Below are 15,042 nucleotides of genomic sequence, written 5' to 3'. Positions count from 1 at the left end.
TTAATTTTATCTGTTGTCCCCCAGTGTTTGCATTAAAAGAAATAATAAATAAACATCCCTTATTCATTTCCTCCATATTATTCGTAGATCTCTTACATTTATGGTCCCCTCTAGAAGTCTACTTTTTCCTAAGATGGAAAAAGTATGGCTTAATCATATCCTTCTGGTAATGCTTGTAGCCTTTTTCCTTCCCCCTCTATCTTTTTTTTTTTTTTTAATTCAAGGACCAGAGCTCAATATAGTGTTCAACAGCATATTAGTTCTCTTAGGCGTACTTTCTGTTTCCTGCTTGAAGGTCTATCAGCTTATTAATTTTTGGAAGATACAGGGGGTTTTATGATGTTCTCCCTAGAATGTGGCCTGCCCAAACTCTCCGTTCTTGTGCAGGTGTCAGTGTTCCCCTCCACCTTGCCACTTGCACAAGAAAATGTTGCGAGGGGAAGTGGGCAACGCTCAGTTTCACTCCTCAACCCTTCCTGCTTCTTTCCCCTTTCTGTATAAAATGCCTGTGTGGGGCTGGGTAGTAGAGATTGGAGATGAAGAAGAACTGACTGGCTATAAAACCTGCCAGGGCAGAGTTAGGCAGGCAGAACCCCAAGGAGCACAAGAACTGGGTGAGACAGGGCAAAGAGGAAGAACAGAAATACCAGAAATTGTTCTAAGAATTAAGGAATTAAGAGAATCTTATTAGGAGGACAGCCACCGGATAAATAATCTTTGGGAAATCAAAGACAGGTACGTAAAGTTTAGTGATGCACTGATCTGGAAGTGTAAATGCCTGAATTTCTTTCTCATCTGGAACTCTTCTGGATTATTTATCTGTGCATATAATGTGGTGCCTGTTGTAATTATGAGTAGGAGGATGAGTATATGCAGTAACCATAAAACCACAAGCTTCAGGGCATGAGTTAACTAGTAGCTAATAGATGAAGCAGCTTCCCTTTTGAAAGGTTATTCCATAATTGCCCAGGATTCCATAAACCTGCCTTTGAAACATCTTTTAGTGCCCATTGCATGATCTAATTTCTAGGCTCCTTGGTTTTCTTGGTGTTTTAATTTTTATACCGGTCAGGAAGATGAAGACTCTTAAGCTCCCAACTCTGGGGAGTTTTTGTCTTTGTGAGTGAAAGAGACCAGATCTTCCTGAAAGAGGAAAACATATAAAAGGCTTTTATAGAGTGCCTTCTAGTGTGACTTGTTTTTGGAGTATGTGAGCACAGGAGTCCAGAAACAGCTGCTGTCTTTCTGAACCTTAAATCCTAGACATATGAGACAGCAGAGATGAGAAGGACTACGAGCCTGTGCCAGCCGGCTGTTGGCTGCTCTTGGAGAGATTTTGTCCTGCTGCCTTCTAGTGCCATTGCCTCTACCCCTCGCCTTGAGAGAGTCTCCACAGACTCAGAGGTGTGCAAATGTCCTTATGATCTAACTAATGGAAGATACGAATACTGTCTGACTACAGAACATAGTCACTGATCTGGTCTATATGTTTTTTTTTTTTCTGGCAACATAAGCATGTTAATTCTATTCATTTATTCCCCCTTTTTCTCCCACTCATAGTCTTACCTTCGTAGACTGCTGTTATTTTTACATAATTAGTGTGAATCATCTTTCCTTAACCTTACCTCGTCACTGGATGTCCTATTAATTGCTCTTTTCATTTATTTTATTTTTATGTATCTTTCCATTCTCTTTCCAGTACAGCGCATTAGTGCCTCAGCATCCTTTCCAAAGAGTTACTTAAATTGAGTGAATGTAGCTGTATTAGTTTCGGTGTGCAAGCTAGCTGGCTAACTCACCTAAGCCTGTGTAGCACTGCTGTGCCATGTAGATTAACCCAGCCGAAACACAGGCTTTGTTTAGGGTGGTGACATTTCTAAAACTGCTCTCGCTTTGCCCTAGCAATTCCCTTTAAAGAAAAGGCTGATTTTTGTCCTGAGCCCTCTGTGCTGATTGTGGTGATAAGTGTATTGAACACCATGACTGGAATTTGGGGATATACTTGATCTACTGCCAGCCAGCTGTCAGTTCAGTACCTAAACAGGTAGCTCTAGAGGATGATCAGTGCCACCCTAAGATGGTCTCGGTGATAGGTAGGGCAGGTTGCCCTCTGGAGTTGTGTCTCCTTGTCTTCTCACTGCAGAGGAAACCTAGACTCTTTGCTGAAAATAAGCAACCATCTTTCAAATGACCAGAGTCAAGTAAAATGAATTCCATCTTACTTGACCAGAAATTCAATTCAGATACTTGCTTTCATGCAGGACACCTAACACACACTTGGCAGGATTGGTGCTTTTCAGGAGTACATGGAGTAGAAGCCAGTAATTTGCTGGCCTTTCGGAAGTATTTCTCTGTCAGTCTTGTGAATCTGTTCACTGGACCTTAAAAGGGCATACATTTCTATGCATAGGTTTACATATTAAGCATTAAAAATATTTCACCCTATGTAAAAGTGTATTCAGAGAGAGACTAACCCACAGCTTTCACTTTCCAGTGATTCTTTGTAAACAACAGGTAAGATTATATCTTTGAAAACTTACTTACATTAATATATATATGTATATAACAGATAATATGCTGTTTATTACATTTTATTTATGACATCAGTGGGAAACTATTTATGAAGGCAGATTCATTTAGCATAATTCTGATTTATAAAATATTCTCTCAAAATCAACATTCTTGGTAAATTCTCTGAAGAGACCAATATTTTCAATCAAGACCTCATGTGTCTCTATATTCCTACACATATTAACTGAAAATTTTGAAGTACAGTAACTCTGACATTCTCAGCAAATGCCATCAAACACAGCTTTTTCATAAGGTTTGTAAGAGATGCTCACATAAAAAATTCATGCTTTTCTTGCTAAAAGAAAAACCTCTTTCAGACCTGTAAGTAATGTTTGACAGAAAGTGACCGACAATCTGGTATATTCTTGTATTTATATAAAAACAAGAGCAGGAAAGATTTGCTCAAATGAATGTACATTTTAGACTAGTCCATATTACATCCCGAGATGAGTAGTGATTAATGGAGTGAAAAGAATGCAGATTTCCTAGTGCTTTTTAACCTGCTTATTTCATTTTCGAACTTCTGAGATCAATTTAACAGCAGGAAGTTCTGCCGAGCAATTTGTTTCCAGTTGACCCTGGAGTGGTTGTTGCTAAGTAAGACTTACTTACAGCTCTGTTTCCATAATGACACCTTACTGCAGTAAGTGATGTCTTTTTAACCTCAAGTTGTATTTCTAAATCTTTTTTTTTTTTTCACTGATTCTCAGTTTACATTAGGAGATTGCAAACAAGGTTCTTTGAGCAAATGTGTAGCCGCAGGTTGTCCCCACGTCATACGGCACATGCTGGCATGGTATTTCTAACTTATGTAACACCTTGGCTGCAGCACGTCTTTTTCTTTTTTTCTTTCATTTTCTTTTTTCATGTTGATGAACAACATTATAGTAATAGTCTGAACGCAGTGATGCACCAGCTTCTTGCACTCCCTTCTGTTTTTATCACGTTCCAAAAGGGAAACCATATGCCCTCCTGCCTTCATTTTTATGAGGAATCCAGCGCTTGTCAGGACTGGGACCAATTTGAAGCAGTGTTTGTCACCTGGACAGCACTCAGTGGCGTGCCACACTGAGACAGGAGGAGCAGAGGAAAATATACCACTTAAGCTATCTGCAAGCCTGCTGATTAAGGACATAGCATTCTTGTATTTCTGCAGCAGATACCACAACAAGATTTATAACCATTATAACAGGTAGCAGGAATGGAAATGGCGTCACTGGAGGGTCTCTCACAAGCTTCTCCTTGCCATGAAGAACCAAATGCAGTGAAGGGGATGCCTCCCAGGTATCATGCTCTTAACGGGCAGTCTGTCTACATACGTTGCTATCTGCTCAGAGTTGTTGAGCCGGTACCACACAACCACGGCATTGCCTCATGCTGAGGAAGGACAGAGAAGCTCCCAATGACCTGCTGGCTCTTTAAGGCACCCTTCTGTCTCGCTACTGCTCCAGCAGTAAAAGGCAATGGAAGGGAGCCAAGAATCTGGTTGCTTTGATGCAAATCCCCTTGGTTGTGAGAGGGCACCGATTTGACATGTTTTCCATTTATATAAGAGGTGGTCCTTTTCAGTTTTGCAGACTTTTTTTTTTTTTTTTTTGCATGCAATTCCAGAAAGTTTGAACTGATTGTGTTCTGCTTGCCCCAGAAATAAACAGCATATAGAGCAACTCCTTAAGTCCATAGATTTATGGGAGATATTTGTGTAATGTTTTTTAAGCTACTGTTCTTTAAAGAAACACACTATTAAACTGTTTCAATTTGTTCGCTATTATAAATTATGCAAAATATCTCTCAGTATAATAGCTCTCTGTTGAACTTGGGGCATGTGCTCTGCAACCTCATCAGAGAGAACAAAACATCCACACAGGTGGACAGCAGGGAAGACCTTATTTTATCCAACTGCATTTATATATCCTCTGCTCCAATACATACGAAGAATCAGGAACTGAGCAGGTCCTGTCAGAGGAAAAAATCTAGGAGTTGTCCAACTTACAAAATAGTGAGGGCAGCACATTCTTTATGTGAAAGAAAATCTGTACAGTTGCAAACTTTGTATGATTGAATAAGTAATTGTCTTCATACGCAAGGCCAGCACTAGATGAGAAAGGATGTGGAAAAAGAATTATGTTATGAAACACAGTAGAAAAAATACTGTTGAATCTACAGTTGGCCTTGAGGAGGTTTGGGGTTTGTATTAATCACAATCTTTTGCCCGGAACACTGTAGCAGAATACATTTTTTTAATAATGGCATTAGATTCACTTGGCTTCCAATCACTACTTGTGAGAAAGCAAAGAAAATCTGCAAAGGGAAAGAATTTAAAATGGAGGAAAAGATCATAATTATAGCCTGCTGGAGGCCTATTTTTCAGTAAATGAAGTGCTTCAAAAGAAGCATACTGTAACGCTGTCTTTTGAATCCAAACCTTTAGGGAGCTAGTGTAAGAAAATAAAGCAAAAACACTATTTTTCACCCAAAACTCATTAATTTGCTAGCTGCAGTGCCTTGTCAGGAAAAATTCATGCTCAACTTTGAACTCCAAGGTTAGTGCCAGTAATCGGATACCCTCCAAGCATTATAACTGTGAATTACCACTGAAGTGATTAGGAAGATAAAAGACTCTGTTATGTAAAGAGTCAAATATCTCATCTAGTCACTGTATTAATTGGAAGCAGCCTTGTATGACAGGAAAAGTGTTTCTTACTGAATCCAGTATAAGCCCATAGATGTTTCAGCCATATGGGCACTTTTAAAATACAGGGAAGTCAGTTAGGCAATGCATTTTTTTTTATAGATGCTTATGTTTATATTTCTATATTTTTTCTATAGTAACCTCTGCTGAGGTTATACATTTTTGGTCTTTTTTAACCCCACAAAGTTCTAATATGCAAGTGCTTTCATACTGGAAATAGGGGAAGGTACTGATGTTCACACTGTACATTAGGGTAGTTCAGTCACGAAGATTAAATAAGATGTCTAGAGCCTGACCAGAGAAGAATATAAACGTAGCTCTCATGAATCCCTATCACATTCCTCACTCATAAAATAGGCCTTCTTCCTTGCTCCTATAAAGGTGAAAACAGGAATAATAACAAGCAAACACAAAATAAAGGAGAATTACACCCACCTCTGCTGGAGGAGTAATATTATATAGCAGGAGCAGTGACAGCCATGGTTGATATGCTGCACAACGGCACCGTTGTCACTCGGCTGGGCTTATGCATCACACGTGGCATTGGCAATGAAGGCTGAAGGCTTCTGGCCTCTTAGCTCCTCTGGTAAATCCCCTCTTGGCAAACAGCTCAAATGCTAATATTATTGAAAATGTCATTGCTAATCAGGACATGTTTTTTCATTATTTCCAGTTCTGTCATTGGACTCAAATGTCTTCCCTAAGAAACCGTCTTAGTGTTGCTTTCTGCCTTCCTAAGGGGCTTTCCAGAATCAAGAGTAAAATCAGTATTTTTCTTACAGTGCCCTGAAATAACATTTTTTTCTGAGTCTAGGATCATGAATAAAATCCCAAACTTCATTTATTACTATGTATAATAACATCATACTTAGTGTCAAATAGTATAGAAATTCTAATATAGAATCTAGGCTGGAGAAACACTACATAAATTCGACAGCATTTCCTGGTATGGGGAAGGGGACACCTCTTCGTTTTATCATTCAGAAAAGTATTTGGAAATGAGGCTTAAGGACATTGTAATTTACAGTTATAAACACTATATGTTTATGGTTACATTGATATTAGTATTCAAATTTGTTTTATTGTGAAATTCTTTGCCTACTTTAAAAATATAAAACAAGAAATTGGAAAATTAGAAAATAGACTAAGGGAAAAAAGTATCAGAAATCAAAAAGATCATCTGTGTTGTAGTCAGAGAATTATAGGCAACGGAACCTCCGAAGGAGAGAAAGACTCAAGAAGTGTGTCACTGCCTGGCTAGAGGAGAGGAGAGCAGCGGATGTTGCCTCCCTTGACTTCAGCAAGGCTTTTGTCACCATCTCCCCATGACGTCCTCATGTGGAAGCTCAGGAAATGTGGATTTGGATGAGTGGATGGTGAGGAGGATTGAGGACTGCCTGGATGGCAGAGCTCAGGGGGTTGTGCTCAGTGGTGCAAAGTGGAGAGCTGGGTGGAGAGGAACCTCATGAACTTCAGCCAAAGCAAGTGCAGGACTGGGAGGGATAACCCCATGCACCAGCACAGCCTAGGGGTTCACCTGCTGGAAGGCAGCTCTGTGGGGAAGGAGATGGGAGTCCTGGTGGACTAGAGACTGATCATAAGCCAGCAGTGTGCTTTTTTGGCCAGGAAGGCCTATGGTGTCCTGGAAGGTGATCATCCTCCTCCTCCTGCACTCCGCCCCAGTGCGGCCACAAGCGGAGGACTGTGTCCAATTCTGGTCTCCCTTGTACGAGAGAGACATGGAACCACTGGAGAGAGTCCAGCATAGGGCTGTGAAAATGAATAGGGGACTGGAGCATCTGTCCCATGAGGAAAGGCTGAGAGAGCTGGGATTGTTTGGCCTCAGGAAAAGGCTAAGGAGATATCTTATGAATATATACAGATACCTTAAAGGAGGGTGTAAAGACAACTCTTTTATGCCAAAATCTTTTCTGTGGATCCCAGCAACAGGATGAGAGACAGCGGGCACAAACTAAAATGTGGGATATTACATCTGAATATGAGAAATAAATTTCCTCACTTTGGGAGTGACAGAGCACTGGGACAGGTTGCCAGGAGAGGTTGTGGAATCTCCTTCTCTGGAGATCTTCAGAACTTGCCTGTTCAGCATGCTCTAGGAGGGTTGCATTATGCAACTGCTTGCACTGTGGGGTTGGACTGGTTGGTCTCCAGAGATCCCTCCCAGCCTCAACTGTTCTGTGATTCTGTGGCACTCTAACCACCCATCATTTAAAATTGTGTGTTTTCTGCCTTCTGTGTAATGTATGAGGAAGGAAATTTTGAAGAGAAACCAAAAATTCTGAGTAAAATAAGCTCACTCTGAATTAAAGAGTGAACACTCTTCAGTACAATTTTGAAAAAAAGAAACTTATCAGACTAAATTAAATGAGAAGCTCACAGCACTCATTGTAGATGACTCATTGTTGTTCCAGAAATTTTTAACGGAGTAGAGGAAAACAGAGAGCAGATGGTGCAAGGAATCCTCAGTTCAACACAGAGATCAGCACTGAGCTCAGGAGCCAAAAGCCATCTTTCAGCCTAGCACCAGTGGCAAGAAAATACTGCCATTAAAGTGATTAAAAGCCATGCTGTGCTTCTAAGGATTTTTGATTTTATGGTTTCACTGGGCAACCAAGTTAAAGCTCTCCTGCAGGTAGTGGATTTAAAATGACTAATTAAGAGTACTTCCATTTGACAAATAGGATTTACTTGTCTTAACATTTCCCAGTAAAAAAACAGAGCTTCAGTAGTAATGGATAGGATCTTAGTGTCTAAATAAGAGTTGCTCACTAGAGCAAAAGTTTTAAGAAGCAAATATGTTTCTCTGGAAAGTATTGCTTTTAGTCATATTTCACAAAAGCTAGAGAAATAACAACTGAGCTAGCTACAGCTTTTCCTTACTTGTTTTAATTTGTCCATTTCTTCATACAATTCATTTCTGTCTTTTTCTTCTTTCTTTTCTAAGTTATTATTTTCTTTAAGACGTGCAGAGATAACCTTTGTAAGACACAGGAGTCATCCTCCCGAACATGTAAGAAATGGGTAGTGTGGCTCCTCTGGGGGGTTATTTTTTTCCCCCAAATACATTTCTTCAGGGAATTTTACTGTTTTCATTTTTTTTTTCCCCAATACTCTACTGGAAGCACAAAATATGGTTCTGATACTGGCCAACTTACGGACACACGTTCACTCTGCATTTTAGTCCAGAGAGCGCAGTACTGGCACTGAGCTGCAGTGTGAGCCTTGTTGTATGGGATTTTCAGTTTCACGTGCAAGTCACGCACAGCTGTTTAGCAAGAGGGCTGAAATAATTTTCTTTCAATATTTTGCTGCTGAGTTGTTTCAGAGAAGGCATAGTCTACTTCTGATACGGAACATTTGAGATGATCATCTGTTGAGCCAAGACTGTGTTTTGACATGTGCTTGCTCAACTGGTAGAGATACTGCAGTGAGCTCAGCCTGAAATCAAATATAAATGTATAAATTGCTGTATAAATTAGAAAGTCAGAACCCAAAGAACCTACCAAAGTCAGAACCTTCCACTTGTTGAATATTGGAAAGAAATACACAAGGTTAAATCATAATTTGAGAGGCATCCACAGTAGTATCATAGCAGTAATCTATATTTAAAAAGCCAAGGAGGACCACAATATAAATGCATCCACAGTTCAACTTGGGACTTTCTGTAATCAAACCCAACTGTTTCACATGGATTTGGTTAGGTGACTAGTGAACCCGCACCTGAAGGGAGATGCAGCGAGGCCTTAGTGAACCTGCACGTGCAGGGAGATGCAGCGGGACCTTAGTGATCCCGCACATGAAGGGAGACGCAGCGGGGCCTTAGAGAGCCCACACGTGAAGGGAGATGCAGCGGGGCCTTAGAGAGCCCACACGTGAAGGGAGATGCAGCGGGGCCTTAGGGAGCCCGCACATACAGGGAGATGCAGCAGGGCCTTAGTGAACCCGCACATGAAAGGAGATGCAGTGAGGCCTTAGAAAGCCCGCACGTGAAGGGAGATGCAGTGGGGCCCTAGTGAACCCACACGTGAAGGGAGATACAGCGGGGCCTTAGTGAGCCTGCATGTGAAGGGAGATGCAGCGGGGCCCTAGTGAACCCACACATGAAGGGAGACGCAGCGGGGCCTTAGTGATCCCACACATGAAGGGAGATGCAGCGGGGCCCTAGTGAACCCACACGTGAAGGGAGATACAGCGGGGCCTTAGTGATCCCACACATGAAGGGAGATGCAGCAGGGCCCTAGTGAACCCACACATGAAGGGAGATGCAGCGGGGCCTTAGTGAGCCTGCATGTGAAGGGAGATGCAGCGGGGCCTTAGTGAACCCGCACGTGAAGGAGAATGCAGTGAGGCCTCAACAGGGCCTGCTCGCCCTCACGCCCCTCGCACGTGAGCCAGCACGTGCAGTGCAAAGGGCTCTACCCGCTCTGGTATCCTCACAGCACCAGGGAATAACACCAAGCAACGAGCACGTGTATGAGCAATTGCCTCGTAGGCCCCTTTAGTGTTTGTCAGGTATGAATCAGTGTTAGCTAGGTTACAATTTCCTTTCAACAGCCCTTTATTCTCTGCTCCAAGGAGCTGATTTTACCCCAGAGTAATTTTACTGGAGTTCAGGTTCACCTTCAGTTTTCTAGTATAAAAAATTCATTTTAGCTTGAGGGATTATTTGTACATACCTAGGAGAAACATTCTGGCCCAGAACATGTGAATGCTTTGTATTTATTAATTTATATTTATTTATATACTGAATTATATTATGTTGCTTAAAGGACTCCCTGAACAACAGGTTAATCCTTCCTTTAGCATGACAGGTGCTCTTTTTTTCTTCCATTCCCAGGTATCAGAGCTATGGTTAAAAGCTTTTTTTTGTCCATTGTATACCAATTTTTGGTAGGTTTTGCAACACAGTTCAATGTTACATTCTAGATTATTCCTTTTTTAAACACCGGAGGCAACTGGACTTTTAAACCTCACAACAGTTACCCACTGGGAGGATGTAACACGGTGTAGAATTTTATTTTCTCTCTCAGATAGATACAGTGTCACATAGGAAGAGATGTGTATGTGCATGTGTATGTGTAGAGCACCCCTTCTTTCTTTGAAGAAAATATGTTTTCTTGAGTAGTTTGTTTGTATTCTAGAGCTTATTTATTGTTTTAATTTACTAAACTTCCTGAAATATTTGCAGGAAAGGAAAGAAAGGATTGATACTTTGTAACCAAAAACAGGTTTTTATTTCATCTTTCTTAGGGTGACTATTTCTTTCAAGGATTAAAAAAAAATCATAAAAATGTGTTATTTTTTGGAGAGATAGCTTCTTAAGAGCTTAGAATAGGTTAAGTTATATTCATAGTTGAGAGAGGAATAGGAAAGGGTGTGGAATAAACTGATGTATGTTATTGAAAAGACAAACAGAGAAAGCTATGAGCAACTTGCGACTTTATTGGTCGCAGAAAGCTGGGCAGAACTATGTGCTATGTGATGTGCTATGTGTTAGCTGATTTATTCAGACATTTCAGTTGTCTTCAAGGTTGTCTGACAGTGTGACTGCTTGTAGCATTTAGGGAAACTGAAGAGCAATGCTATAAGAGCACTGTTAGCATCTACAGAATGTTAGACCTCTTTTCACATACTTGACTAGATTAATGATACAAGCAGAGATCATGCTCTGGAATAGAAGTTTTGCACCAGCAGAAATTATTACATAGATAGCCCGGCATCTTCTTAAAAAAAAAAAAAAGAAAAGAAAAAGAAAAGAAAAAGAAAAAAGTCAGAAAAACTACCACTGGCCTCTTTTAACAAGTTTGCAGCACTGACCTGCTAAAATGCAGTTGCTTCTGCCAGCCTGGCTAGCTGAAGCAGAGTTTGTTGCACTTGTTTTAAGTTACATCACTTTATTCTGGAGAGTAAACTGAATGTACGTTGTGCCCAGTTGTATTCTAAAGTGGTGCATTCAGATGTGCATTAATACTGAATTTAGGATTTACTGTCTGTTAAGCATGGTTTTACACAGGACACCATGTCCTCAGAGGCGGCAGCAGCTTTGGGGCTGGATGCAGGCCCATAGGACAAAAGGTGGCCACAGCTTGAGCCCCTCAAGCACCAGGCACCTGCACCCGTGTCCCTACCCCACTGATGAGAGATGAAGCCAAAGAAACACACAGCCTTCAGTTAACAGGTGCTTCCTTTGGGGAGAGCCAGTGCTGTTTTTGTACAGTCTTTTCGCAGAAGTTGGTCTGCACTTTCACAAAGAGTTGCTGGTACGTACTTGAGGCATTAATTCCAGGTTGTATGGTTTCCCTGAGAATTGCCATCTGTCATGCTTTTCTGCCTGTAGGTCACTCAGAGGTAGCTTGCCTTGCTACGGTGAGGTAGTAGGTTGAAAGGATAAAGAGTGTGCTTCGTCTTTAACCCTTAGTTATCCTTTTCCCTTTCAGCACCCTCCTTGATAGGTATGGTAAGGAAGGACTGGGCTTCCCAAAACAGCATTGCCCTCTCCTGGCAAGAGCCGGACTTTCCCCATGGAGCCATTCTGGACTACGAGATCAAGTACTATGAGAAAGTAGGTCTCACTTAAAGCATCACCCAAATTCAGATCCTAAAGAACAGTATGTTGCATATTTTTAATATTTAAAAAAATATTTTAAACTTTTGACTTGATCCCACATACAATGTTGTATAAGTAGATATTTTACTGTATACTGATTTTTTTGTTGTTGTTCTGGCTTGTTAATGCCTATCTTGTTTCCTGTCAGAGTCGAATAGAGTAGCAGGCAAGCACAAGTATACCTGTCTCATAGTAGCAATGTTTATGAACATGGATAAATGGATTATATGCTTGACCATATTTTGGTTTATGGGCCGTGAAAGGTTTACATTGGAGTGACAATGAAACAGTACAATTAAGGTGAATGTCAATGTGATTATATTTGGTGGCATAATTTAGCAATAATTTGTGACTAAATGACAGAGTGCACCAGCCTTGCTTAGAGAATTGCAAAAGGTTACAAGAAATAGGAACTTCAAGGCACATACACGTAGAAATTGGGGGCTAAGCGGTCTCACATAAAAGCGGGTGACAGAATGCATTACAAGTGCACACAGCATCTCCTGGGAATGCCTACCTTGAGGTCTATCTGTCCCCAGTCCAAAACAAGTTTGGTCGTTCCTGCTTGGCTACTGGGCCGTGCACCAGTAGAGAACTTAGTACTAATCAGTGCCTTCATTGCAGGAATTTTTGGTGTCCGTTCCGTAAATATTAATCTGCTAAATCCATTCTTTCTATTTCTCTATCACCATCTAAAAGTCACAGTGGAACAAATGAGACTGTGAGAAGAGCACAAAGAAGAGAAATATAAGTCAAGGCATGAAAGAAAGATTTAGGGATTTTAAGTTCTGTAAATATCTGAGATTTTTATTCCTTGGCTGCACTTCCCAATTGAGATTGTGCAGCTGTAATGAAGCAGAAAAAGGGCAAGCTGGGAAGAAAATCCAAACAAATGAAATTGCACAGTTAGAGGAAGAAGGCAGATTGCTAAGAATTTGGTATAATAATAATATTTGCTAGCTAAAGCAAGGAAATCTTAGTCTCCTATACTAATGTAAGTCCTTCAGGTTTTGATCCATTATCATCGTAAGCAATATTGCGACTTGAGCTGCCCTTGTTCTGTTTGTTAATAGTAAAATAATAATCAACTTAATAAAAAAAAAAAGGGAGATTCTTTCAGTTGGATGGGAAAGACACAAAAATCAACCTATCAAAACGTTCATAAGGAAGTTAAATTATAAAGCTTAAATTTCTAAAAATCTTTTATCAAGGGTTTCTTTGCCAAGATCAATACTGAGTCTCCTTAGAGGTCTATGTATTGCTAAGTGTTTGTTGTGTGTTTTGCAGCAGGACTAGATACACAGAGCTCATGACCTACTGGGTAAACACAATTCATGCTATCTGTTTCTCCCAACAAAGAACCATTTTCTGTATTCACCCTTGAAAATGGGTAAGGGTTATCTTTTGACTACGATCTTCTCTTCTCTGTTAGTTGCGGGGAGATAAATGCACTACCGGCATACTCTGGTGCTGTTCCACAGGGGTTGTGTTCTCCCTAAGCCTCTAACTGAACTGAATGCATAGCTCCTGAATACATCTCTTCTTTAGAACAGGCTCTCGGGCATTGCTACGTAATAGGCAGAATAAGAAGCAAGCAATACGAAGAGCACTTGTTTAGGCAGAGAACTAGGCATGTGGCAGATTCTTAAGAAGCCCAGAACACTCTTGGAGAACAGATTTTAGAGCAGAGACTGATGATTGGGCACTGCAGAATGCTCTGCTGATCCGCAGTATTAACATAAAAAATATGATTGTATCTCACTTCAGTATATAGATAGTCCTATCACTGGATAAGTATAGTGGCCCAATGCAAATGGAATTTGCTTATTGAGGGGAGAAAAAAAAAAGGGGGAAGGACAGGACCTACCTCAAAACCAGAAAATATTAATAAGAGCTTCCTTCTTCTTCACCCTGAAACTCTGTATATCAAAGTAGCACAGTTTGTGTAATGCTGGGCGCCCATACAGCAAGTGAAGCTAATCTTTCAAGATTTCAGGCTTCACGGAGACCCTAAAAGAGAGAAATATCAGCACTCATTCTCAGCAGTCATGGCAGTAGTGTCAGTTTTCCAACCTACAAGAAAGGTGATAAATGTGAAATAATTATATACTGGATTTAGTATGAACTTATCACAAAGACATCCCTCTACTGTAAGAATATCTAGGTACGAAAAGTTCAGAAATGTTCTTAAGTTCTTAATGAGGCAATAAAAACACAGAAAACAATATCCATTTGCCTTAGATACTGACATGCACATTAATTAATCAGTAGAACAGAACAAACTTTGCAGTGCCTGCTTAACCTATTCCTGTTCCTGTTTGCCTTTCCTTTGTGCTAAAATGAGAGATTTTATTCTTACATATAGTACAGGAGAGTGAATGTCTCCATCAAATATAAACACTCAATTTTCAAGTTTCAAGAGTTTGCATCAGTTTTGTATCTTTGTGAAGCTGTGAAGAACTCTGCAGGATAGTAAAATTTTATAAATATGAACTTCTGTTTCCTGTAAGTTTCCTTGTTGACATTTGCAAAATTTTCAGGAAGGCATTTGGGACTCCAGGAGAGCACTGCATTTCTTTAATTGTAATCATCAGGAATTCCAAGGCTTGTAAACAGAAGGCATTTCTCCATGTGCTCCCAAGATTTCCTGAAAGATATACAAGCTTCCAAAAATCAAGTAGCCATATAATAAAATGCTATGAATACTCCAACAGGTGGGACTGGTTCTAACAATTTTACAAGTATAGGAAAAATTAGTGATGATGAACACAGATTATATGGACTTCAGTGCCTATCTGGAACAAGCAGTCAAGAAGAATGAGAAAGACATATGAAACTTTTATTTTATTGTGCGGTAAGAGCTGTCCACAGAAAAGCACTGAAGGATCAGATCCATGACCTCAGTGTGAAAAGCAGATTTACCCTTCTGCCAAGAAAGACTCTGCTAAATAAGAGAGAATGAAGTAGAGAAGGCAAGTTTGCTAGGAAGTTACCAGTAAGAGCAAACATCAAAACCAAATAAATTAATAAAAAAAATGTATTTAAACAGATGACTAATTTAACTGTTCTTTAAAGCACCCTTTGCCTGATTTTTGTTCCTCTATTGTATTGTTACAAAAATAATCACAATCATAGTTTCAAAAAAAACCCA

General features: G+C 40.2%; 1 protein-coding gene across 4 annotated transcripts in view; it reads left to right on the top strand.

Annotated features, from left to right (window-relative positions):
• Positions 1–15,042, top strand: part of EPHA6 (EPH receptor A6) — a 483,151-nt gene that overhangs the window by 310,378 nt on the left and 157,731 nt on the right. For 3 of the 4 annotated variants that reach the window (XM_088533416.1, XM_088533399.1, XM_088533422.1), the window contains one exon: positions 11,722–11,846. The exons of the other annotated variant lie outside the window; for it this stretch is intronic. In XM_088533416.1, coding sequence (XP_088389542.1) covers positions 11,722–11,846 — 125 coding nt within the window. The remainder of the gene's footprint in view (positions 1–11,721; positions 11,847–15,042) is intronic. 4 annotated transcript variants of the gene reach the window in all.

Source organism: Tinamus guttatus, unplaced genomic scaffold, assembly GCF_059628265.1.
Source record: "Tinamus guttatus ecotype Peru unplaced genomic scaffold, ASM5962826v1 Tinamus_guttatus_pri_ptg000035l, whole genome shotgun sequence".
NCBI lineage: Eukaryota > Metazoa > Chordata > Aves > Tinamiformes > Tinamidae > Tinamus > Tinamus guttatus.
Note: the sequence above shows the minus strand (reverse complement) of the source record. Positions and strands in the feature narration are given on the sequence as shown.